Source organism: Geotrypetes seraphini, chromosome 3 (genome assembly GCF_902459505.1).
Source record: "Geotrypetes seraphini chromosome 3, aGeoSer1.1, whole genome shotgun sequence".
NCBI lineage: Eukaryota > Metazoa > Chordata > Amphibia > Gymnophiona > Dermophiidae > Geotrypetes > Geotrypetes seraphini.
The window spans coordinates 412320544-412346860 of record NC_047086.1 but is presented as its reverse complement, the minus strand read 5'-3'; the positions used below and the strand labels follow the sequence as shown (position 1 = coordinate 412346860).

General features: G+C 49.3%; 1 protein-coding gene across 1 annotated transcript in view; it reads right to left on the bottom strand.

Annotated features, from left to right (window-relative positions):
* Positions 1 to 26317, bottom strand: part of MEA1 (male-enhanced antigen 1) — a 146867-nt gene that overhangs the window by 24208 nt on the left and 96342 nt on the right. Inside the window, exon 3 of the mRNA XM_033937709.1 lies at positions 20407 to 20512. Within this exon, the coding sequence (XP_033793600.1) occupies positions 20407 to 20512 (106 nt within the window). The remainder of the gene's footprint in view (positions 1 to 20406; positions 20513 to 26317) is intronic.

Genomic DNA, 26317 nt, shown 5'->3' with positions numbered 1-26317 from the left:
TGAGAAATCCTTCCGTCACCACCTGTCCCCGCGAGGAATCCCCTCCATCCCCACCCGTCCCCGCGAGGAATCTCCTCCGTCCCTGCCCGTCCCTATAAACTTCAGAAATAGTTATTTCATTTAATTATGCTACTGAATTAAAGGCTCTGGTAGAGACCCATTTACAAATAAGCAAAGACACTTTATTAATTTGGAAATATTAATTGGGAAGAATATATACTTTGTAAACGGGTTTCTACCAGAGCCTCTAATGTAAATATATAATATAAATAAATACTCAGCTGATGAGAACCCCCAAGCTGTCAGCTGAGGACTTCCTTTGCAGTTGGCCATGGGTCCCTTTTGCCAAGTTTGGCAGGCAGCAGTAGCGTCCCTGAGTCACAGATGCTGGCACCTCAGTGGCTCATGGATGCTGCCAGTGACTGCTGTGCTTGGTGTAGGGGAGTTCTCGCAGTCTATAGAGGAGGTCCTCTGCTGGCGGTGCTTGGGGATCCCCACCAGTCACAGCAAGTGTCACAAGTACTTCAACACTGTAGAAATAAAACCAGAAATGCATTTCCTTTTCTTTTGAACACAATACAAAGACATCTGCTATATACATTTCCCAAAGCTAACATATTGAGTCCTCCCACCTTTGTTCCAGGTCTTTCTGTCTGTCTCACTCTCTTTGTCCTCCCTCTCCCCAGGGCCTGGCATCTCTCTCTCCTCAGTTCAGTGTGTTTCCCATCTCTACCCCCTCTAGTCCAGCATCTGCTGTCTTCCCCCTTCCTTTTAGTTCAAGTCTGCATTCCAGCCCCTCCTCAAGGTCCTTTTCTGTCTCTCTCTCTCCCCCCCTGTCCAGATCCAGTGTCTCTATGGGTTTACAGTCAGGGTTTTATACCCTGCCATAATCCCTACATTCAATTTCAGAGCAGGTTACAAAAAAAATAATAATACATCCCAACCAATCTACACAAATTAATATAATTTCAAAAAATTATCAAAAAGCTACTTCAAAACTCGCTTTGCGAATCACTCTCCTGCCAGTTTAGTGATTCTAGAGAGCCCCCCCTTCTCTTTTTACTGTCCTTCTACGCAGACATTAGAAAGCAAAGTCTTGGGAAAGTAAATAATTTGTTTTTATTCATTTAGCTTTGGAGATTTTCATTTAAAAATTTTATTGGGATTCCATCTCAACTCAAGTCTTCAAACACACCTAGCCAGGATGGTTTAAGGACACCCTCCATGAATATACATGAGATAGATTTGCATTCAGTGGAGGTAATGAAAACAAATTTTTCATGCATATTCAGTATGGGTAGCCTGAAAAACTGATAAGCTGGGTGTGTCCTGAGAACTGGTTGGAAACTTTTCTTTTTGGAATTTGGTTTTTTAAAACTTGTCTAATTGGCCCTAGAATTCCCTGTATCCTGAATACAGAAATAGGAACATTATCTCCTGTCTTTTTGCCAGAGGATACTCCCAAAGGGCCTCCCCCCTTTAAAAATTATCTTTTATATTTTTCTGCTGTCTGATTTAGCCTTAAAACGTCCCAATCTAAAATCCTAAACCTATATTGTGCAACTAATCTTTAAAAATTATTTCTGAGCTCTGTTTGCATATGAATCCCTTCTCAGACTGTTTTGGGGAAGCTTTAAATGTTATCCACTGCCACACTAAAACCTGACCACCTCGTTCTCGAATAAAATATAATTAAATAAAAATATACTCAATTTAACTCACTTCATTCATTCTATTATTTTAAAAGAAGCATCAGAAATTTAATCGAATTTTTCAAATGTTAGCATGTAGTTTTATGAGCTCTGCAGAGACATTTGGACACCTCTTTTTTGCAACTAACTTGGGTCAAATACGAGTTATTTATTCTGTCTGAAGCGCTGGACAAGATCATTCAAGCCAAGCAGGTAATAGATGAGCCCAGCATTAGGTCGGAGGCATATCGGGTAAGGAGGTCCCTCCTCGAAGAGCTTACACTACAAGACCCAGAAAATACATTTTGTTCACTATAAAGATATTTTCAAAGCACTGAACTTGAGTACCTCAGCACTTTGCACCAGCGAAAACTGGCTGAGCTGGCGGGGGGACAACTGGGTGCTAGGGAGAACACTGCTCGTCTTCCATTTCCTGCCTGCCCTGCCGCAGCACACATAGCCAACCGGAAGTCTTCCATAAGCCCTCCCTCCGATGTTAGCGCTGACATCGGGGAAGACTTCTGATTGGCTATGTGTGCTGCGGCACGGCAGGCAGGAAATGGAAGACGAGCCTCGCGGCAGGGCAGGTAGGAAAATCAGACGAGCCTCACAGCTCGAGTTGAATTAAACCCCGCGGGATCCCCGAGACCACGAGGGGTGTCCCCACAGGATCCCCGCGACCCGAAGGGGGAACCCGCAGGTCCTGCAGGATTCCCGTCGTCCCCGTTCCCGTGCAGCTCTCTAGCTGGGAGAGAGATATGTTGATTTCCTTAGACCAGTGGTCTCAAACTCAAACCCTTTGTAGGGCCACCTTTTGGATTTGTAGGTACTTGGACAGCCTCAGAAAAAAATAGTTAATGTCTTATTAAAGAAATCACAATTTTGCATGAGGTAAAACTCTTTATAGTTTATACATCTTTCCTTTAACTGTTAAAGGAAAAATTTATAAATACCGTATTTTTTCCTCAATAAGATGTACTTTTTCCACCCCCAAAAAGGTACGTGAAAGGGAGAAAACCCGCAAAAGAGGTGGTGGGACCACTGGATGACCAGGGAAGGAAAGGGTACATCAAGGAAGACAAACAAATTGCAGACAGACTAAATTCCTTCTTTGCTTCTGTTTTTACAAAGGAGGACACTGCAACAATTCCAGAAGAAGTGAAAGTGTTCAAAGAAGTAACAGAGGACATATTTACTGCCAGATCGACAAACTCAAAAGTGACAAATCTCCTAGAGAGTCTTGAAATCAGAGAACTATTGCAAAAACTTGCCAACCTGTCCATCAAAACAGGACAGATACCGGACAACTGAAAGATAGTGAACATCACGCCGATATTTAAAAAAGGGTCGAGAGGAGTGCCAGGCAACTACAGACTTGTGAGTCTTACATCAGTCCCTGGGAAGATGGTTGAGGCGCTGATCAAGGATAGCATAATCCGGCACTTAGACACACACGACCTGATGAGAGCCAGTCAACATGGATTCAGAAAAAGGAAGTCATGTTTGACGAACCTACTTCAATTTTTTGAGACAGTGAACAGTCACATTGATAATGGAGGACCGGTGGATATTATATACTTGGATTTTCAGAAAGCGTTCGACAAGGTTCCACATGTAAGACTTCTCAGGAAACTGCAAGGCCATGGAATAGAAAGCACAGTTACTTACCGTAACAGGTGTTATCCAGGGACAGCAGGCAGATATTCTCACATGTGGGTGACGTCATCTACGGAGCCCCAGCGCGGACAGCTTTTCAAGCAAACTTGATTGAAGTTTCAAGTTTGCTACACTGCACCACGCATATGCATGCCTTCTTGCCCACTAGAGGGCGCATCCCCACCTCGTGGTCCTCAGTTCCATAACTAGCAAAGAAGCCATCCCCTGGGAGGCGGGCGGGTTGTGAGAATATCTGCCTGCTGTCCCTGGATAACACCTGTTACGGTAAGTAACTGTGCTTTATCCCAGGACAAGCAGGCAGCATATTCTCACATGTGGGTGACCTCCAAGCCAACCAAAAAAGGGCAGGTGGGAGGATGGCCATTTAGGAAAACAGATTACGTAACACCGACTGGCCAAACCGGCCATCGCTTCTGGACAAAGTGTCCAGACAATAGTGGGAGGTGAACGTATGAACCGAAGACCAAGTGGCAGCTTTACATATGTCCTCCATAGGAGTAGAGCGGAGGAAAGCAACTGAAGCTGCCATCGCCCGGACCTTATGCCCCGTGACTCGACCCGGGAGCGTAAGACCAGCCTGAGCGTAGCAAAAAGAAATACAAGCAGCCAACCAGTTGGACAAGGTGCGCTTGGAAACAGGATGTCCTAAACGATTAGGATCAAAGGACAAAAACAATTGAGGAACCTTCCTATGAGACCTGGTACGTTGGAGATAAAAAGCCAACGCCCTCTTACAGTCAAGCGTGTGGAGCACCGTCTCGCCAGGATGGGAGTGGGGCTTAGGAAAGAACACAGGAAGGACAATGGACTGATTGAGGTGGAAATCAAGACACAACTTTAGGTAAAAATTTAGGATGGGTGCGGAGAACCACCTTGTCATGATGGAACACAGTGAAAGGCGGATCCGCAACCAAAGCTTGCAACTCACTAATCCGTCGAGCAGATGTGAGGGCAATCAGAAATACCACCTTCCAAGTAAGAAATTTCAGGAGAGACTTGTCGATAGGCTCAAAGGGAGGTTTCATCAGTTGAGCTAAGACAACATTCAAATCCCAAACGACAGGAGGAGGCTTCAGAGGGGGACAAACATTGATTAGACCCTTCATGAAACGCGTCACCAGAGGATGAAGCGAAAGAGAACGTCCGTCCAAGTGCCGATGGAAAGCCGAAATGGCACTGAGATGTACCCGGACAGATGTCGTCTTCAGGCCAGAATTAGACAAATGTAACAAATAGTCCAGTACCGAAGACACCGGGACCGAATCCGGATCCAGATGACGCGAGGAACACCAGGAGGAAAACCTGGTCCATTTCTGGGAATAACAAAGCCTGGTCGAGACCTTGCGCGAGGCTTCCAAAACTTCCCGCACCGACTGAGAAACCGGAACCAAAGTCAAGGGGAAAGGAACCAAGCGGTCAGGTGTAACGACTGAAGATTGGGATGCAACAGCGAACCCCGACTCTGAGATAGTAGAGAGGGAAACACAGGCAGAAGCAGAGGCTCCCTGATACTGAGTTGAAGAAGCAGGGAGAACCAGTGTTGACAAGGCCATCGAGGCGCAATGAGAATCATAGTGGCTCTGGATGATTTGAGACGAACCAACGTCCTCAAGATCAGGGGAAAAGGAGGGAACGCATAAAGGAACCTCCCTCCCCAGTCGAGAAGAAAGGCATCCGCTTCTAGACGGTCCGGGGAGTACATCCGAGAACAATACTGTGGTAGTTTGCGAGTCTCCGGGGAGGCAAACAGATCCACCTGTGGAGTCCCCCAGCGGTCGAAAACCTCGCGCAGGACTCTGGAGTTGAGTGACCACTCGTGCGGCTGGAGAAGCCGACTGAGTTTGTCTGCCAAGCAGTTCTGTTCCCCCTGGATATAGACCGCCTGTAGGAAGATGTTCTGGGAGATCGCCCATTCCCAAAGGCGCAGAGCTTCCAGGCAAAGGGACCAAGAGCCTGTCCCACCTTGCTTGTTCACATAATACATGGCCACCTGGTTGTCCGTTCGCACGAGGACTACCTGATTGCGGAGCAGGTGGCAGAATGCTCGAGCCGCCAGAAAGATGGCGCGAAGCTCCAACACATTGATGTGACAACGTCGGTCCTCCGCCGACCACAGGCCCTGGGTCCGCAGACCGTCGAGGTGGGCCCCCCACGCGTACTCCGAGGAGTCCGTGGTCAGAACCTTGCGAAGTGGAGGGACGAGAAAGAGCAAACCCCCGGAAAGATTCGAAGAGTCGGTCCACCAACGGAGCGAGCGTCTCAAAGAAGGAGTCACCGTTATGCGAGAAGAGACAGGATCGCACTCCTGGCGCCACTGAGAGGCCAGAGTTCACTGAGGAATTCTCATGTGTAGTCTGGCGAACGGAGTGACGTGGACCGTAGAAGCCATGTGGCCCAGAAGCATCATCATGCGCTGAGCCGACACCACCGGCAGCTGAGAGATCAGACGGCCCAACCGAACCAAAGCCTCTAGCCGAGGAGGAGGAAGGAATGAACGGAGGCGAACAGTGTCCAGCACTGCGCCTATAAACTGAAGTGATTGGGTCGGGCATAACTGTGACTTGGGAAAGTTCACCTCGAACCCTAGTCGTTGAAGGAAGGCGATAGACTGTAGGGTCGCTGAGATAACCCCTTCCCTGGTCAGGGCCTTGATCAGCCAATCGTCCAGGTAAGGGAAGACCTGAAGCCCCCGAGACCTCAGGGCTGCAGCGACTACCACCATACACTTCGTGAAGACTCGAGGGGACGAGGCCAGGCCAAAGGGGAGGACTCTGTACTGTAGGTGCAGCTCGCCCACCTGGAACCGTAAGAATTTGCGGAACGCAGGATGCACCGGAACATGGGTATACGCTTCCTTGAGGTCCAGGGAGCACATCCAGTCCCCTTCCTCCAAGAGAGGATACAAAACCGGAAGTGACAGCATCCGGAACCTCTCCCGGACCAGGAACTTGTTGAGCCTCCTGAGGTCTAGGATGGGGCGCAAGTCCCCGGTCTTCTTTGGAACCAAAAAGTAACGGGAGTAAAACCCCCGCCCCCGCTGGTTGGAGGGAACAGGTTCCACTGCTCGAAGCCTCAACAAGGCCCTGGCCTCGGCCATGAGGACGGGGAGCTGGGTCCGGTTGCACGGGTAAGCCCCCGGCGAATGTTCCGGTGGCGCAGAGCAAAAATTGAGAGAGTAGCCCTCGGAGACGGTCCGGAGTACCCAAGCGTCGGATGTTATCTCGGTCCAGGCCGTGTAAAAGGACCGGAGTCGACCCCCTATGGGAAGAGGGTCCGGCGCAATGGCGGAGGGGGGCCGGCCCCATCCGCCTATCCCGTCAAAAGGACGGCGCGGGCTTGGCAGGACCCTGCGGTGGAGTTTTGGTTTGTCCCCCTCTGCCCTGCCTAGGGGGGCGCCGAGGCAGTGGCCTAGAAAAAGCCGGAGTCGACTTTTGAGGGTACCTCCTCGGGGGAGGCCGGAAAGGTTTCTGAGGTGTGGCCCGAGGTTTCGGACGGACCAAGGAGGCTAACGAGCGCTCCTGCTCCGAGAGCCGTTTGGTCGCCGCCTCCAGGGATTCATCGAATAATTCGGACCCCACGCAAGGCAGATCCGCAAGGCGTTCCTGCAGGTTTGGGTCCATATCGAGGGTGCGTAGCCACGCCAGCCGGCGCATCGCTACCGCAAAGGCCGACACCCTCGATACCAACTCAAATGTGTCATATACTGAATGAAAAAGGTACAACCGCAGTTGAGACAGGTTGGACACAAACCTGTCGAACCCTTCCTTGCGGGAGTCCGGCAGGGCCTCACGATATTGGGGCAAATCCTTTATCATGCCACGTAAATAAGAGGAATAAGTAAAGGCATAATTTAACGCCCTGGATGCCATGAAGGAGTTGGCATAGAGGCGACGACCAAACTTGTCAAGGGTCCGACCCTCCCTGCCAGGCGGAACCGCCGCAGAAACCCGGGAGGGCTGTGTCTTTTTGAGCGCAGACTCGACCAGCAGAGACTGGTGGGAAAGTTGAGCCTTCTCAAACCCTTTGGGTGGTATCGACCTGTACTTGGACTCCATCTTAGACGGCACCGCTGCGACTGTAAGAGGGGAAGTCAAGTTCCGAAGCAAGGTCTGATGAAGGACCTTGTTAAGGGGTAGCCGAGGGGCTTCCCTAGGGGGAGCAGGGAGGTCCTGCTCCTCGAGGTACTCCTTAGTATATTGTGACCCAGCCATGAGGTCCAGGCCCAAGGCACGCGCCATGTCCTGCACGAAGCCCGAGAAGGAGGACTGCCTGGCTGGCGGGGAGGGAGTTCGCGACCTCTCCGCCGAACAAAAGGGGGAGGGCTCGTGAGAATAACGGGGCTCCCTACCGGAACCCGAGCCCCATGAAGCCAGATCTAATGGCCTCGAGGGGGTCGGGGAACGTCTCCGCCTCGAAGAGCCCCTGGGAGACGTCCCAGGTGTCCGAGGAACCGAGGTACGCCCCCTTTTCCTCGGCGAGGAGTCACGAGAACCCCCTCCCGCAGGGGAACGGAGAAGCCTCGGGTTGTCGAGACGAAGCTCCGAAACCCTCAAGGCCTCGCCCCCGAGCGGCGAGGAACGACCACGTCGCCGAGGGGAGCCTCGCGAACGTTTCGGCTTCCTCGGGCGACGCTTCGCTCGAGGCCGGCCCGAGGGCGAGGAATCCCGGGAGGACCTCGAGGAGGAAGAGGAGGAAATCCGTCTCACTCGGCGCACCCTGTCCCGGGGCCGAATGCTGCTCTCCGGCGGGGCCCCCGAGGTCGAGGTCAAGGTCGAGGCCGAGGTCGGTGGTGCCCTGGCAGCCGAGACCGAGGGCGTCGATACCGAGGTCGCCGAGGTCGGAGGCCCCGAGGCCAAAGCAGTCGAGGTCGCTGCCCGCTGCAATTGTTCGAGGGCGCCAGATAGCTCCGAGGAAATCAAGGCTCGGAGCAGGTCCTGAAACGCCGGGATCCCAACCATGGTAGGCAGGTCCGAGGCCGGGGGATGCTCCCTGGAGGGCGACCTCGGTCTCGAGTATTCCCTCGGGGCATTAGTGGCCGGAGTCCTGGGCGGGGCCGAGGACGACCCACCCGCCGCAGAGGAACTCGAGGATGGCTTCTTCGACGACCCTGGAGTCGGGGATGGAAAAGAGGACTTACCCGAGGCAGGTTTGGATGCGGGCGTCGGCTTCGAAGTCGAGGTCGAGGCACGCGGCGACGCCAAAGGCGTCGAGGCCGAGGTCAAGGCCGGGGCCGAAGCCGAGGCCGACGTCGAGGCCTTTCCGGACGCGGAGTCAACTGAAAAAAGCTCCGCCATCCTGGCGCGGCGTCGACGAAGCGCTCTTGCCTGAAGATTGGAACACCTATCGCAGGAAGAAGTCGGGTGTTCGGGTCCAAGGCAGAACAAGCACCACCGGTGGGGGTCAGTGATAGAAAGTAACCGCTCACACCGGGTGCATTTCTTAAAGCCCGTCGAGGGATGGGACATGAAAAAGAAGTGGCCGGGAACGATCGAGGTCCCGCGGCCGCGGCTCCCGGGAGCCCCCGGAGCCGAACAGATGGAAAGAAAACTTTTTTTTTTTTTTTTTTTTTTTCGACGAAAAACGACGGACTAAACCGAGAAAACAACAAATAAAGCACAGCGACCGAGCTAAACAACCCAGACGCGGTGTCAGAAGACTGAAAAAACAAAAGCACAATTTCCACAGGGCTTCTGGCTCCGCGGAAAAAACTGAACTGAGGACCACGAGGTGGGATGCGCCCTCTAGTGGGCAAGAAGGCATGCACATGCGTGGTGCAGTGTAGCAAACTTGAAACTTCAATCAAGTTTGCTTGAAAAGCTGTCCGCGCTGGGGCTCCGTAGATGACGTCACCCACATGTGAGAATATGCTGCCTGCTTGTCCTGGGATAAGGAGATATACTAAGATGGATAGGCAAATGGCTGGAGAACAGAAGGCAGAGAGTGGGTATAAATAGGAAGTTCTCAGACTGGGAGAATGTGACTAGCGGTGTGCCCCAGGGCTCGGTACTTGGGCCCATCTTATTTAATATTTTCATCAATGACCTAGAGGATGGAACATCCAGTGTGATCATCAAGTTTGCAGATGACACAAAGCTATGCCGGGCAATCAAATCACAGAAGGACAGTGAGGAACTCCAGAGTGACTTGAGCCAATTGGAGAATTGGGCAGATAAATGGCAGATGAAGTTTAATGTGGAAAAATGCAAAGTGATGCACTTAGGCAGAAAGAATAAGGAACACAAGTATAGTATGTCAGGTGCAACGCTTGAAAAAATCAAACAGGAAAAGGACCTGGGTGTACTAATTGATAGGACCCTGAAGCCATTGGCGCAATGCGCGGCAGCAGCAAAGAACCCAAATAGAATGCTAGGCATGATAAAGAAGGGAATCACAAATAAATCGGAGAAACATAGAAACATAGAAAAATGACGGCAGAAAAGGGCCATAGCCCATCTAGTCTGCCCACACTAAAGATCCCCTTCCCTAAATTTATTCTCCCAGATATCCTATATGTCATCGAGTCTGCCTATTTCGATGACTCTCCCCCCACTATTACCCTCTTAGAGATCCCACATGCGCATCCCATTTATTCTTAAAATCTGGCACGCTGCTGGCCTTGACATCCTGCACAGGAAGTCTATTCCAATGATCAACCACTCTTTTGGTGAAGAAATACTTCCTGAAGTCGCCATGAAATTTCCCGCCCCTGATTTTTAGCGGATGCCCCCTTGTGGTCGAGGGTCCTTTAAGAAAGAAAATATCATCTTCCTCCTCGATACGACCGGTGATATACTTAAATGTCTCAATCATGTCTCCCCTCTCCCTGCGTTCCTCGAGAGAGTACAGCCGCAATTTATTCAGCCTCTCATCGTATGAGAGATCCTTGAGCCCTGAGACCATCCTGGTGGCCATACGCTGAACTGACTCGACTCTCAGTACATCTTTACGGTAGTGTGGCTTCCAGAACTGCACACAGTATTCCAAATGAGGTCTTACCATGGTTCTGTACAATGGCATAATGACCTCGGGCTTATGGCTGACGAAACTTCTACGGATACAGCCCAACATTTGTCTAGCCTTGGATGAAACCTTCTCCACTTGATTGGCAGCTTTCAGGTCTTCACTAATAATTACTCCTAAATCGCGCTCTGCTATGATCCTTGCTAAGGTCTCACCATTTAGGGCAGGGGTGCCCACACTTTATGGGCTTGCGAGCTACTTTTATAATGACTAAGTCAAAATGATCTACCAACAATAAAATTTAAAAAAAACACAAAGCACACTGAAAGGCAGAGAAAATGTTAATTATTCATATTCCGGGTTTTTTCAAAGAGGTCACAGCAGATGACTCTATGCAATGTCACCTCAGTAACAAAATACAAAAATAGACAAATACACCCCCTCCCTTTTTACTAAACCACAATAGTAGGTTTTAGCACAGGGAGTTACGCTGAATGCCTCACGCTGCTCTCAATGCTCATAGGCTCCCTGCGCTAAAAAACGCTATTGCAGTTTAGTAAAAGGGAACCATAGTGCAAAATATAGACAGCAGATATAAATTCTCAAAACAGACACATTTTGATCACTAAATTGAAAATAAAATCATTTTTCCTACCTTTGCTCTTTGGTGATTTCATGAGTCTCTGGTTGCACTTTCTTCTTCTGACTGTGCATCCAATCTTTCTTCCTTTCTTTCAGCCTCCTGTATGTTTCCTCTCCTCCAGACCTCATTCTCTCCCCCAACTTTTTCTTTCTGTCTCCCTGTTCCCCCTTCTTTCTGTCTCCCTGTTCCCCCTTCTTTCTGCCTCCCTGTCTGCCCCCTTTCTTTCTTTTTCCGTGCTCTCCCCCAAGCCACTCGGTTTGCTGCCACCGCCATCGGGGAACAGCCCCCAAGCCACCGCCGTCCCAAGCTTTCCCTACAGAAGCGTCGCGCTGACCAGCATTCCGCTCCCTGACGTCAATGCTGACGTAGGAGAGGAAGTTCCGGGCCAACAAGGCATTTCTCCTCATTCCATCCAGCCTGAGCCCCATCTCTCCTTGATCCAGCATTTCCCTTCTGTGTCTGTCAGATTTACCATTCTACCTATTTTCCAGCATCACCCTTCTTTATGGTCCATTTCACCTATATCGCTATCTCACCACTTTTTCAGAATCTTCATTTGTCTCTGTTCTTGTCTTTACCCCATGTTCACCATTTGCCCTTTCAATGTCTTTATCTCCACCCCCCACACTTTTTCAACATTACTTCTATGTCTCTATTTCACCTCCTCTTCATGTCCCCTCTGTATCTCTATCCTTATTCAGAAGGTCCTGCTTACCCTTTCTCTTCTTTGTGTCACTATCTCCATTTTCTGCTTTCCCCCCTTTTCCTTTGTTACTGCACCCAGAATCTTTCCACCCTCCCTCCACTCAGGCCCAGCCTAGTATGAAATATTTCCTTTTGTTTCCCTCCCCTCTCTCTTTCTCTCTCTCTTCCCCTCCCTCACCCACGAGTCCTGCATCTGGCCCTCTCCCTTCTACCTGCACCCTGCAACACCCCCTGCTCCGCGGCTCTCTTCAGCAACTCGTCAGCAGCGGTGATCAAGACAGGCTGCCGACATCGAGGCCTTCCCTCTACGAGTCCCCCTTTGTGGAAAAAGGAAGTTGAAACAAGCGGGACTCGCAGAGGGTGGGCCCCGACGTCAGAAGCTTGTGTCGATCGCTGCTGCTGAGTTGCCGAAGAGAGCCGCGGAGCAGGGGGTGTGGCCGGAAGCAGGTAGAAGGGAGAGGGAGATAGGAAAGCTGTAGAAGCTCCGGAGCATGACACCGACCCCAGCCAGGATGATTTCTTTTTCAGGCTGCTGCTGCCGCTGCCACGCTCCCCCCCTCCCCCCCCGAAATGAATAAAACAGCCTAATGCCCAGCGTCGGCGTCTTTGACGTCGGGGAGAGGAAGGCTGATAGGCCCGGTAGATTGGGACGGCAACACGAGTCTATCACGGAGCCCGGGATGGGCTCTGCGATCGACTCACGTTGCCTTCCTGAGCTACCGGTTGATCGCGATCGACGTGTTGGGCACCCCTGATTTAGGGTGTAATTTCTGCACGGATTTCTGCTGCCAAGGTGCATGACCTTACATTTCTTAGCGTTAAAGTTAAGTTGCCAAGTCGAGGCCCAGCGTTCCAACAAGAATAAGTCTTGTGTCATACCGTCGGGCAAAGTGCTATTACCTGACGGTATGACACAAGACTTACTCTTGTTGGAACGCTGGTCCTCGATTGGCAACTTAACTTTAACGCTAAGAAATGTAAGGTCATGCACCTTGGCAGCAGAAATCCGTGCAGAAATTACACCCTAAATGATTACTTACTGTAACAGGTGTTATCCAGGGACAGCAGGCAGATATTCTTAACTGATGGGTGACGGCACCGACGGAGCCCCGGTACAGACAATTTTAGAGTGATTGCACTCTAAGAACTTAGAAAGTTCTAGCTAGGCCGCACCGCGCATGCGCGAGTACCTTCCCGCCCGACGTAGGCGCGCGGTCCCCAGTTAAGATAAGCCAGCTAAGAAGCCAACCCGGGGAGGAGGGTGGGACGTAAGAATATCTGCCTGCTGTCCCTGGATAACACCTATTACGGTAAGTAACTGTGCTTTATCCCAGAACAAGCAGGCAGTATATTCTTAACTGATGAGTGACCTCCAAGCTAACAAAAAGAGGGATGGAGGGAAGGTTGGCCATTAGGAAAATAAATTTTGTAAAACAGATTGGCCGAAGTGTCCATCCCGTCTGGAGAATGTATCCAGACAATAATGAGATGTGAAAGTATGAACTGAGGACCAAGTAGTAGCTTTGCAGATTTCCTCAATAGGAGTGGATCGGAGGAAAGCTACAGATGCTGCCATAGCTCTAACTCTATGGCCCGTGACAGAACCTTCCAGTGTCAGTCCGGACTGAGCATAACAGAATGAAACGCAAGCAGCAAGCCAATTGGATAATGTGCGTTTAGAAACAGGATGACCCAGCTTGTTAGGGTCAAAAGACAGAAAGAGTTGAGGAGATGATCTGTGAGGCTTAGTGCGCTCTAGATAGTAAGCCAAAGCACGCTTACAGTCCAAAGTATGTAAAGCCTGTTCCCCTGGATGAGAATGAGGTTTCGGGAAGAAAACAGGTAAGACAATGGACTGGTTAAGGTGAAAGTCAGACACAACCTTAGGGAGAAACTTTGGATGTGTACGCAGAACCACTTTGTCATGGCGAAAAACAGTGAAAGGTGGATCGGCAACTAGTGCATGTAACTCACTGACCCTCCTGGCAGAGGTGAGAGCAATAAGGAAGACCACTTTCCAAGTAAGAAATTTGAAATGAGCTGTGGCCAAAGGTTCAAAAGGAGGCTTCATTAGGGCGGAAAGAACCATATTAAGATCCCAGACTACAGAAGGGGGCTTGAGAGGTGGTTTCACATTGAAAAGTCCCTGCATGAATCTGGAAACCAAAGGATGAGTAGTCAGAGGTTTTCCGAGAACAGGCTCATGAAAAGCAGTGATGGCACTAAGGACTCTAATAGAAGTAGACTTGAGGCCAGAGTTAGATAGAGAAAGGAGATAATCCAACACTAGTTCTACTGCTAGTAAAGTTGGATCATGATGATGCAGAAAACACCAGGAAGAAAACCGGGTCCACTTCTGTTGATAACATTGAAGTGTGGCCGGTTTCCTGGAAGCATCAAGAATAGAACGGACCGGCTGAGAAAGAAGTGAATGAGTCGAGGTCAGCCCAAGAGATACCAAGCTGTCAGGTGCAGAGACTGCAGGTTGGGATGTAGGAGAGATTGCTGATGTTGAGTAAGCAGAGAAGGAGACAGTGGAAGAAGTATGGGCTTCCTGGAACTGAGTTGAAGTAAAAGGGAGAACCAGTGCTGCCTGGGCCACCGTGGAGCGATGAGAATCATGGTGGATTGTTCTCTCTTGAGCTTGAACAAGGTCCGCAACATGAGAGGCAGAAGAGGAAATGCTTTAGCTTTTTCTGAAATACTGCCTGCATATGGAAAAGGAGAGCAAAGAGTGAAAAACACAGAGGACTTTAATAGATGGCTCAGAGCCTGGTGTCATCAAGAAGGCTTCAGGTACATAGGAGGATGGGGAAATACATGGAAGGACAAGAAGCTATATTGCACTGATGGGCTATGCATTTGGGGATTAATAATAGGAAGGAACCGTATATGCTGGGAGGAGAGAAGCTGATATGCACGGACGGGGAGAGGGACCTTGGGGTGATAGTGTCCGAAGATCTAAAGGCGAAAAAACAGTGTGACAAGGCAGTGGCTGCTGCCAGAAGGATTCTGGGCTGTATAAAGAGAGGCGTAGTCAGTAGAAGGAAGAAGGTGTTGATGCCCCTGTACAGGTCATTGGTGAGGCCCCACTTGGAGTATTGTGTTCAGTTTTGGAGACCGTATCTGGCGAAAGACGTAAGAAGACTTGAGGCGGTCCAGAGGAGGGCGACGAAAATGATAGGAGGCTTGTGCCAGAAGACGTATGAGGAGAGACTGGAAGCCCTGAATATGTATACCCTAGAGGAAAGGAGAGACAGGGGAGATATGATTCAGACGTTCAAATACTTAAAGGGTATTAACGTAGAACAAAATCTTTTCCAGAGAAAGGAAAATGGTAAAACCAGAGGACATAATTTGAGGTTGAGGGGTGGTAGATTCAGGGGCAACGTTAGGAAATTCTACTTTACGGAGAGGGTGGTGGATGCCTGGAATGCGCTCCCGAGAGAGGTGGTGGAGAGTAAAACTGTGACTGAGTTCAAAGAAGCGTGGGATGAACACAGAAGATTTAGAATCAGAAAATAATATTAAAGATTGAACTAGGCCAGTTACTGGGCAGACTTGTACGGTCTGTGTCTGTGTATGGCTGTTTGGAGGAGGATGGGCAGGGGAGGGCTTCAATGGCTGGGAGGTTGTAGATGGGCTGGAGTAAGTCTTAACAGAGATTTCGGCAGGTGGAACCCAAGCACAGTACAGAGTAAAGCTTTGGATTCTCGCCCAGAAATAGCTAAGAAGAAAAAAAAATGAAAAAATAAAAAAATTTAAATTGAATCAGGTTGGGCAGACTGGATGGACCATTTGGGTCTTTATCTGCCGTCATCTACTATGTATGTTACTAGATTGGTCCAATCCAGGAGAAATGCATCGGGTGACAGACGGTGAGGGGAGTAGAGTCTGGAGCAAAATGGGGGCAGTTGATGATTGTGAGGAGCTGCAAAAAGGTCCACCTGAGGAGTGCCCCATTGAGCGAAAATGGACTGGAGAGTCATGGAATCGAGAGTCCATTCGTGGGGTTGGAGAAGTCTGCTGAGATTGTCTGCTAAGGAGTTCTGCTCCCCCTGAATGTAGACAGCTTTCAAGAATAAATGGCGAGCTGTCGCCCAAGACCAAATCTTTTGGGCCTCCTGACACAACAGGCGAGAGCCCGTCCCACCTTGTTTGTTGATGTAGTACATTGAAACTTGATTGTCTGTGCAAAGCAGTAGGACTTGAGGAAAGAGGAGATGTTGGAAAGCCTTGAGGGCGTAAAACATCGCTCGGAGTTCCAGGAAATTGATGTGATGTTTCTTTTCCTGGGCAGTCCAAAGACCCTGAGTTTGGAATTCGTTCAAATGAGCTCCCCAGGCATAGGGGGATGCATCGGTGGTGATGACCAGATGATGAGGAGGTAGATGGAACAGAAGACCTCTGGAGAGATTTGAAGATTTCAACCACCAGTGTAGAGACTGTCGAAGAGACGATGTCACAGATATGTGTTGTGAGCAAGGATCTGTCGCCTGGGACCACTGGGTAGCTAGAGTCCATTGAGGAGTGCGCAAGTGAAGACGTGCGAAGGGGGTGACATGCACCGTCGATGCCATATGCCCCAAGAGCACCATCATATGTTTTGCGGAGATGGAAATCTATTGAAACACCTGCAGACAGAGATGAAGGATGGTCTGAAGGCAGTTGGATGGAAGAAACGCTCTCATGAGAACAGTATCCAGTATTGCGCCAATGAATTGAAGTCGCTGGGCTGGAATGAGGTGCGACTTGGGAAAATTGATCTCGAAGCCCAGAAGTTGAAGAAATCTTATTGTCTGGTTGGTGGCAAGAAGTACTGCCTGAGGGGAAGGAGCCTTGATCAGCCAGTCGTCCAGGTAGGGGAAGACTTGAAAATTGTGAGAGCGGAGATAGGCGGCTACCACAATCAGACACTTGGTGAATACCCTGGGAGAGGAGGCCAGACCGAAGGGTAACACCTTGTACTGGTAATGAGCATGATTGATTAGAAAGCGCAGATACTGTCTGGACGTGAGATGAACAGGGATATGTGTGTAGGCCTCTTTGAGATCTAGAGAGCATAGCCAGTCGCCCTGAGTGAGAAGAGGGTAGAGTGTGGCAAGAGAGAGCATTTTGAACTTCTCCTTGACCAAACATTTGTTGAGATCTCTGAGATCTAATATGGGTCTGAGGTCTCCGGTCTTTTTGGGAACTAGAAAATATCGGAAGTAAAATCCCTGACCTCGCTGATCTGGAAGCTGATCTTCGATGGCATTGAGTAGAAGGAGGGATTGAACTTCTTGACCGAGAAGGAGGGACTGAGACCTGTTGGAAGCAGACTCTTTTGGAGGACTTAACGGAGGAAGAGCCTGAAAGTTGAGGGAGTAACCGTGGGTGATGATGGAGAGCACCCACTGATCCGTTGTGATTAACTCCCAACGGCTCAGAAAACATTGGAGACATCCCCCGATAGGTTGTGGAAGAGGAGATGCGGGGGGAAGATTGGCTATGCCCTGGAGAAGGGAGTCAAAGGGCTGAGTGGGTTTAGGCTGAGCAACAGGTTTAATTGGAGGTTGCTGCTGTTGGCGAGCCTGCTGGTGCTGTTGCTGCCGCTGTCTCCGAGGCTGGGGAGGATGAGGCTGAATCGGCCGAGCTGAGAAACGACGCTGGCAAGACGTCTGCTGTCGAAAAGGACAAGCAGGTGGAGGTTTCTTTTTGGTTTTCAATAAAGTATCCCACCTAATCTCGTGAGCAGAAAGTTTCTGGGTGGTGGTATCCAGAGATTCCCCAAACAGCTCGTCACCCAGGCAGGGAGCGTTGGCAAGGCGGTCCTGGTGGTTGACATCAAGTTCTGAGATGTGAAGCCATGCCAAACATCTCATTGCAACAGACATTGCTGTAGCTCGGGATGTGAGTTCAAACGTGTCGAAGATGGAACGGACCATGAACTTTCAGAGCTGGAACAGACTGGCAGTACATTGTTGGAAAGCAGGGAGCTTGCGTTCTGGAAGATATTTTTGAAAAATGGCCATCTGCTGGATGAGATGCTTCAGGTAAAAAGAAAAATGGAATGTGTAGTTATCTGAGCGATTGGCCAACATAGCATTCTGATAAAGATGTTTACCGAATTTATCCATAGCCTTACCCTCTCTGCCAGGAGGGACAGAAGCATACACACTAGAGCCCGCAATTTTCTTCAGGGTTGACTCCACAAGTAAGGACTCATATGGTAGCTGAGGCTTGTCAAACCCTGGAATGAGAATAGCCTTATAAAGTGACTCCAGTTTTTTTGGAGCTCCTGGAATGGTTAGAGGAGTCTCAAGATTTTTATAAAAGGTTTCCCGTAAGATGTCATGGAGGGGTAATTTTAAAAATTATTTCGGAGGTTGGTCAAAGTCCAAAGCATCAAGAAATGCTTTGGACTTTTTGGAATCAGACTCTAATGGAATTGAAAGGGTGTCTGACATTTCCTTAAGAAATTTCGTGAATGAAGTGTGCTCTGGCTTACTATCAGGCTCCTGCACAGATGGATCAGCCTCATCCGATGAAAAGTCATCATAGGTACCGAGAGGGTCCTCGGAATCATCCCATAAATCAGGGTCACGTACTGATGGGAGACGTCCTTGAGAGAGAGGAGTAGAGGAAGCTGCATGTCGGGTCTTGCGTACCGATTTGCTGGAACGCATCAACACCGTACCCGGTGAATGGATAGCGATGGTTGGGTCAGAAAGCGGTACCGGTTCAGAGATTGAGTGAACCGCCCTACGAAGAGACCTTGGTTCTGCCGATAAAATAGGCATCGATACCGAAGAGGCAGATTGCAGCGGTGCCGATAACGTCGATGCCGACAAAATAGCTGGTCAACGATCGGCACCGGAGGCTCAGCAGGTACCGACACTGGAAGGTTCGGAGTCAGAAGAGCCGGGAGAAGTTGTTGTAACTGCTCCTTAAGTTGGACCTGGAGAATGGACGCTATACGCTCATCCAGGGATGGTCCCGATGGCACTGGTACCGCTTTTTTCTTGCTCGGAACCTGCGGTGCAGCTTGACGCTCAGGTGAAGTAGATGCCGATGAAGAGGCAGTAACTTCTATAGGAGCGCTTACGGGGCCGGCGCGCAGTCTGCAGGACTTGGCTCACTGCGTGTTCGACTGGCGGGCCAAGGACTGTAGGGGATGGCTTCTTAGCCGGTTTATCTGTGGGGTGCGACACCGAAGATACATCTTGCAGTGTCGAAAGTGCCGGAGTCGATTTGGAGGACGTCGCTGATGCCGGGGTCGATGCCAGTGGAACCTCCATAACGGTACCGATAAGAAGCTTTTGTTGGAGTTGGCGATTTTTCAACGTTCTCTTTTGAAGAGAAGCACAACGGGTACACGTCGCAGCCCTATGGTCCGGACCCAAGCACTGGAGACACCAATTGTGGGGGTCGGACAGGGAAATAGGACATGCACACCGCTGACACTTCTTAAAGCCCGGTGAAGGGGGCATGAAGGGAAAAACGGCAGTAGCAAAATCGAAGTCCGAGGCTTCGATGATGCCAACAGGCCTCGCCGGGGCCGACCGAAAAAAGACAAAAAAAAGTTGTGGTTTTTTTTATATCAACAAGAAATAAGAAAAAGAACGTGAAGAAATTCACGAGAATATACGCGAGTGGGAAGGCGAAAAAAGAATATTCCAACGGCTGTTGGAAAAAACGCGTCTTCTTAGCTCCGCGGAAACTAAGAAACTGGGGACCGTGCACCTCCGTCGGGCGGGAAGGCACTCGCGCATGTGCGGTGCGGCCTAGCTAGAACTTTCTAAGTTCTTAGAGTGCAATCACTCTAAAATTGTCCATACCGGGGCTCCGTCGGTGCCATCACCCATCAGTTAAGAATGTACTGCCTGCTTGTCCTGGGATAAAGTAATAATGCTGCTTTATAGAGCGATGGTCAGACCACACTTGGAATACTGCGTCCAGCATTGGTCTCCATACCTAAAGAAGGATATAAAAATGCTGGAGAGGGTGCTGAGACAAGCAACGAAGCTAATAAAAGGTATGGAGAACTTGGAATACGAGGAACGACTTAAGAGACTGGGATTGTTCTCCCTTGAGAAGAGGAGACTGCGAGGGGATATGATCGAGACTTTTAAAATACTGAAAGGAATCGACAAAATAGAGCAGGAAAAAAATTATTTACAATGTCCAATGTGACACGGACAAGAGGACATATACTAAAGCTAAGGGGGGACAAGTTCAGGACAAATATCAGGAAGTTCTGCTTCACGCAACGAGTGGTGGACACCTGGAATGCGGCTACAGGAAGTTGCTAGTCAGCTGACGCCGATGCCGGAGCTTCTCTTCTTGCCCAGTGTGCAAGATCGCGCCGGTGTCAGCTGACTTGCAACTGCCTGCTGCCGTCGCGTATGCCGGGACTCCTGCCTTCGCATATCCAGCAGATACGCAAAGGCAGGATTCCCGGCATACGTGACAGCAGCAGGCAGTTGCCCAGATTGTGGGATCAGGTTGCCCAGTTGCAGTTGCCCAGATTGCAAGTTTGGGTAGTAGACCGCGGGCCGCAAAATAGCAGCTGGGGGGGCTGCATGCAGCCCATGGGCCGTGAGATTGAGACCACTGCCTTAGACTGTTTTAATTTTCTTTTATTTGCTATAAACGGCTTATATTTGTTGCAATTTGCAGTATATAAAATGTGGAATAAGATACACATATTTTAGCATATTCTGCATTTTAGGCTTCTACAGTATTTACCTGCATCCATGGGGATGGAGCTCCCACTCCTCCAATCTTCCTCTGCTTTTAACTCCTCCTCTTCCTCGCTATCTACTGGAGGATCAGGGAGATGCAGTCCCAAAGCCTGAAAGTAAGGGTTACATAAGAAATAGTGTGAGATCTCTTCATCACACACCTGCCCAAATGCCCAGGTTGCACAAACACACAGCCCTTCCAGGGCTGACTCAAGGGAATGTGGCATCCTAAGCCAACTTTTGCTTTAGTGCCTCTCTCCCCTACATTGGTGAATACCCCCCACCGTCACCTCCCTTCTAGCAGGTCAGCTCACCTGCTTAACCCAGCTTCTTCAAAATAGTGTCACTAAGGGGTTCAAGATGTCATAAAAGAAAAGGGCCCTTATATGGCAGCTTGAAACCCCCCCCCCAGCGGTAGTACTGCAGGACTGTCACTAGGTATCAGTGGCACCATAACGCAGAAGGGAAAACCTACTGGGAAAAACGAAAAAACCTAGATAATCATAAGAAAGAACAGAATATGTGACAAATTAAAAACAGAAATATACTATACACACAAATTAAACTGAACCTCCAAATAGCCACACTCTACATGTATTACAGCACCAGAGAAATAAGAGCTGAACTCCCCCTGTACTGTTTAAATTCCAAAAATCAACATCTTCAACAAATTAAAAATAATTTTTGTCTACCTTTGTTGCCTAGCCATTTTATTTTTCTAATCCTATTGGTCTCTAGATTCTACTGTCATCTGTCTTCTCTCAGCTCTCCTTCCAGGGTCTCCAGTCCAGCGGATACTTTTCTTCTCCCCTCACTTTCATTCTTATATTCATCTCAGACATCGATCACTACCTTTTACTTGTTTCCATTTAATTTTTTTCTATCAAGATTTCATTCCGCCACCTTCTGATCCAGCCTTCAATCTCCCTCTATGTACTGCATCTACCAACAGCATTTCATCTCTCTTTCATCTTAGCCACCATGCCCCATCTCTCTATTTTTATTCAGCCTTTTAACAGCTTCATCCTCCCTCGTGTCTAGTACAGTAGACTATATTTACGCCTCTGTATAAAATCCTCCTCCATTTAGGGAGGGAAGTTACAAACATAGGCTGTTTTTTTTTTACCAGAAGTCTTATTTTAGCACAGGATCTTATTTTATGCAGAGACCTTGTGCTAAAATATGATGATTTGTGGCAAAATAACCCATCATATCAGAAACCCACATTGATAACTTCCCTCCCTATCTTCCCCTGTGCCCTGTAGTCCTGTCTCTTCACTATCCCTTCAATGTATCCAGCATCTACCCTCATCTTTGTCTTTTCCTGTATTCAACATCTTCTGTTTCTCAATTCTCACCTCCCAAACACAGCATCTGCACTCTCCCTATCCCTTAAATCCTGTAAATTTTCCTGTAATGCCATGTCCAACAGTTCTCCTCCATATCCAGCCATTTCTTTTCTATCTCCTTATATCCTCCATCTCCATATTCTCCCTAATCTCCCCTTCCATCTCTATATTATCCTATGTTCAGAATTTATTCTCTGTCTCTATCTCCCAAATTCCCACCTCCCAAGTGTCCATTATCTGCATTCTGTCCTGATCTCTTCCCATTTCCCTCTCTGTCCAACATCTTCCCTCCATTTGTCCATTGTGTCTAACATCTCCCTTTACAATACATCCTTGATCCAGCACCTTTGACTCCCCTACCTCCGTGTCAAACAACTTTATCTATTTTGCAATATTTGTTATAGCAGCTTTTACCGATTACATCAAGGCAGGGTACAATATATAAAATGAAGTGGAAGTCCAAGAGATCATGTGATGCTTTGAGCAGCTCAAATGTGTGGTTGGGGACACCCTTGCTTCAGTACTTTATTTTTGATTTAATAGTGCTTTAGACATGAATAACCTATGCAGATCTATTGCTCAGTACATGGCCAAATTTGTTACAAAGTTGAGAGATGGAACGACAGCTAAAACATCTAAAAAAGACAAACCTCAATAAGAACAAAAATAGGCGCCCAAAACTGCGTGTCACCTATCTTGAATTAAGAAAATTTATGATGTTCCCGAGTTGGTCTTGCAAAGTCTGGATATTTTATCTCCATGAAACTAAACCTGAGAGCTCAAAACACAAACAAATGCACAATAAGTGTCGATACCTTGTCCATCTCCCATGTACCATCTCTTCAGAAGATTCTAAAAAGACAGTCAGGTTTATGTCCAAGAGAAACTCATTATCCAAGGATTGATCCCTCTTAGGCAAATAAAATGCCTTAACAATGGGTGGAATTTATTATTTGTTTCCTGTCTCAGCTTAAAGGGTCTATTTCTTCTTTAAATAGCAATTTAGTATCGAGATCTCAGAACTCTGTTTCAGAGGCATTCCCGTTTCTGGCAAATTCAAAAGCACTCCCTGCATTAGTAGCTTATACGCCCATCTTCTTGCAGCTCCTCCCCTTTCAAAACAAGGGAGGAGGATGTGCCATGCGTCAACGACAGCACTCATTATAGTTTTTAGTGGAATTCATTATGTCATATATACAAGATGGAAAGAATGTTAGCCTTGCAGAAAGGTAATTTTAATAACATTCAGGAGGTTTGGAGGCCATTAATAAAATATTGTAATGAGTAGTTTTTGGACTATCATTTTTCCCTAATGGGTATAATTGCAAAGTATGGGGGGGGTGAGATTTCTGATTTGATATTAAATTAATAGAACAGAATATATAATATGTTTTATGATATATGTACTACATATGAATTAGTAGGATTGGGAGGGAGGGTTTAAATATTATGATTTAAGTTATATTGATAGAGAATCAAGTGATATTGTTTAAGTTTAAATGTTATTTTTGATACACTTGTTGTAAGATGTAAAATGAATAAAGAATTAAAAAAAAATTAAAAAATAGCAATTTAGTTTGTTAATGTTTCTTCAATTTTCCGCTATATATACCTTGAATCTCCATAGGTGGACTTGAGTTGAAGTCAAGCCATAATGATTTTCTTATTATTGATGTTTGAGATGTTAGAATAGAAACATAGAATATAACGGCAGAAAAGGGCCTTCGGCCCAACAAGTCTGCCCACTCAAATAACCCTCCTCCCTAAGTTCTTCTTTGAAGTGAACCCACATGTTGATCCCATTTGTTCTTAAAGTCAGTCACGTTATTGGCCTCAACTACCTGAAGTGGAAGATCATTCCAACGGTCAACGACCCTTTCGGTGAAGAAGTATTTCCTAGTGTCACCATGAAATCTCCCGCCCCTGATTTTTAGCGGATGCCCTCTTGTCGCCGTAGGTCCTGTAAAGAAAAAGATGTCTTCTTCCACCTCAATACGGCCAGTAACGCTCCTGTTCAATATATTCATTAACGATCTGGAGGCGGGAACAAAATGTGAGGTCATTAAATTTGCGGATGACACCAAACTATACAGCAGGGTTAAAACCACGGCAGACTGCGAAGATCTCCAAAAGGATCTGACGACACTGGAAGAGTGGGCCAAAAAGTGGCAAATGAGCTTCAACATAGGGAAATGCAAGGTAATGCATGTAGGGAAAAAGAACCCAATGTTCACTTACAAAATGGGGGGATCACTGCTAGGGGTAAGTAACCTTGAAAGAGACCTGGGAGTGATGGTAGACACAACATTGACGGTGCCACAGCCTCAAGGAAAGCAAACAAAATGTTGGGTATCATTAAAAAGGGTATCACGACCAGGACGAAGGAAGTCATCCTGCCACTGTATCATGCAATGGTGCGCCCGCATCTGGAATACTGTGTCCAGTACTGGTCGCCGTACCTCAAGGACATGGCAGTACTTGAGGGAGTCCAGAGAAGAGCAACTAAGCTGATAAAGGGTATGGAAAATCTCTCATATACTGACAGACTAAAAAAGTTGAGGCTGTTCTCCCTGGAGAAGTGGAGACTTAGAGGAGACATGATAGAAGTATTTCTTAAGCGCCTGGCGGACTGTCGGGAGGCAACTCCCGGAAATTGAGGGAGTAACCGGAGGCAATCACGCCTAGGACCCATGCATCCGACGTGATGCGCTCCCAACTGGGATAAAAGGCTCTTAGACGGCCCCCGATGGGAAGGGGGTCCGACACCAGCGCGAAGGGGGCCTGCCCCCATCCACTCAGACCGTCAAAAAGACGGGGAAGGCTTAGCCACGGCTGGCGGCTGAAACTTTGGCAAGGCCCGGGGAAGACCTGCTGACGCCTCGGGGGCGGGCGCGAAAATGCCGGGGTTGACTTCTGGGGGTACCTCCGAGGAGGAGCACGATAGGGCCTCGAAGTAAGTCCCCTCTTCCTTCCTCAGGTTCGACTCCAGCGAAGAAGCCATCCTCGGGGGCGCCGGCCGGGCATGGTGGGGGTACCTTGCCACTGGCCCCAGCTAAGCCCTCCAAGCCTTCGGGGCATGCCTCCACCACACGGGAATACTCGATGTCGAGGTCGCCCTCGGTGGAGTGCACTGCGGCGTCCGACATGCCCTCGATGCTGTCGGTACCCGTTTTTCAGGACATGCTCCATGCGATGATATCCTCGGAGCTCTCCTCAGCGTTGGCCCACCTGCAACCGGCCTCGATCTCACGTGCACCGGACCAGCCTGAGCCTCGCGTCGAGGCCCCTCGGGGCAAGGTGCGCCGTTCCAGGCATCTCTCTTCTTCCTCTGATTCCTTGCCCCGGGCCTTGAGGCGTTCCTCGCCCTCGGGGCGCCAGGAGGCAAAGCGCCGGTCGAAGCCTGCTTTGGCCCCGTTCCAGCAGCTGGCTAAGTGCGCCCGGGATTCTGCCCCGAGACGAGGCCGTTCCCCGGCGGCACGGGCCGCGGGGCCTCTGCGGGTGTTGGAGTTGTCTCTCTCCAATCCCAAGTTGCTGCTGACTCCTCCTCGGTCCGGGGCTCCGGGCCAAGGTGCTCGGACTTCTCTGAGGGAGTCTGGGGACCCCTCCCCGAGCCGTCATAGGTCTTCAGTGCCTCGCACCCTGGGGTCTTCCCCAAGGGGTTCCTCGAGGCGCCGTCGGTCCTCAACCCCGGCATGCTCCCTGGGTGCGGTGTCCTGGGGTTCGGAGTGTGGGGGTGCTGAGAGGGAGCCTCGCTATTCTCGTGAGGCTTCCCCCTCGTTTTCGGCTGCGGGACGGTCCCGTTCGGCCACCCCACCTGAGGACCGGGAAGTCGCTCGTCCGTCCTCTTTTATGAGGTTCGTGCATGACATGGGGCGGGCTCTCCGCCTTGACCTCCAGACGGATTCCAAGTACACGAAGGAGTTCCTGGAAGAGCTGGACATGCCGTCTCCGCCTCATGAGTCTCTTCGGCTTCCCTTGAACCAGGTGCTCCGGCAGGCCTTTATCCACAACCTGGAGACCCCTTATGCGGTCACTGCGGTTCCGTCCAAAATGGAATCTAAGTATCGGACGGTTCCCTGCCCGGGGTTTGAGCGAGCACAGTTGTCTCACCAGTCTTTGCTGGTTGAGTCCTCGCTTAAGAAGTCTCACCCGTCCCGCGTGTCGGTGGCGGTTCCGCCGGGTCGGGAGGACGGACTTTGGATAAGTTTGGGAGGAGACTTTACCAAAATTCCATGATGGCAAATCGAGTGCTGAACTATTCGTTCACTTTCACTTCCTACCTCAAATGCCTGGTTCGGTCTCTACCCGCCTTCCAGGATGACTTGCCCGCCTCCCACCGGGTTGCATTTGGGCAGCTGGTCGATTCTCTGTCCCAGCTTCGTCTCCATCTTTTTCATGCAGCGTATGATGCATTTGAGCTCTCATCTCGTGTGTCCGCTTTTGCGGTAGCCATGCGCCGGCTAGCGTGGCTCCGGCTGGTTGACATGGATCCTAACCTCCAGGATCGCCTGGCCAACCTTCCCTGCATTGGGAACGAGCTATTCGACGACTCCATCAAGGCTGCTA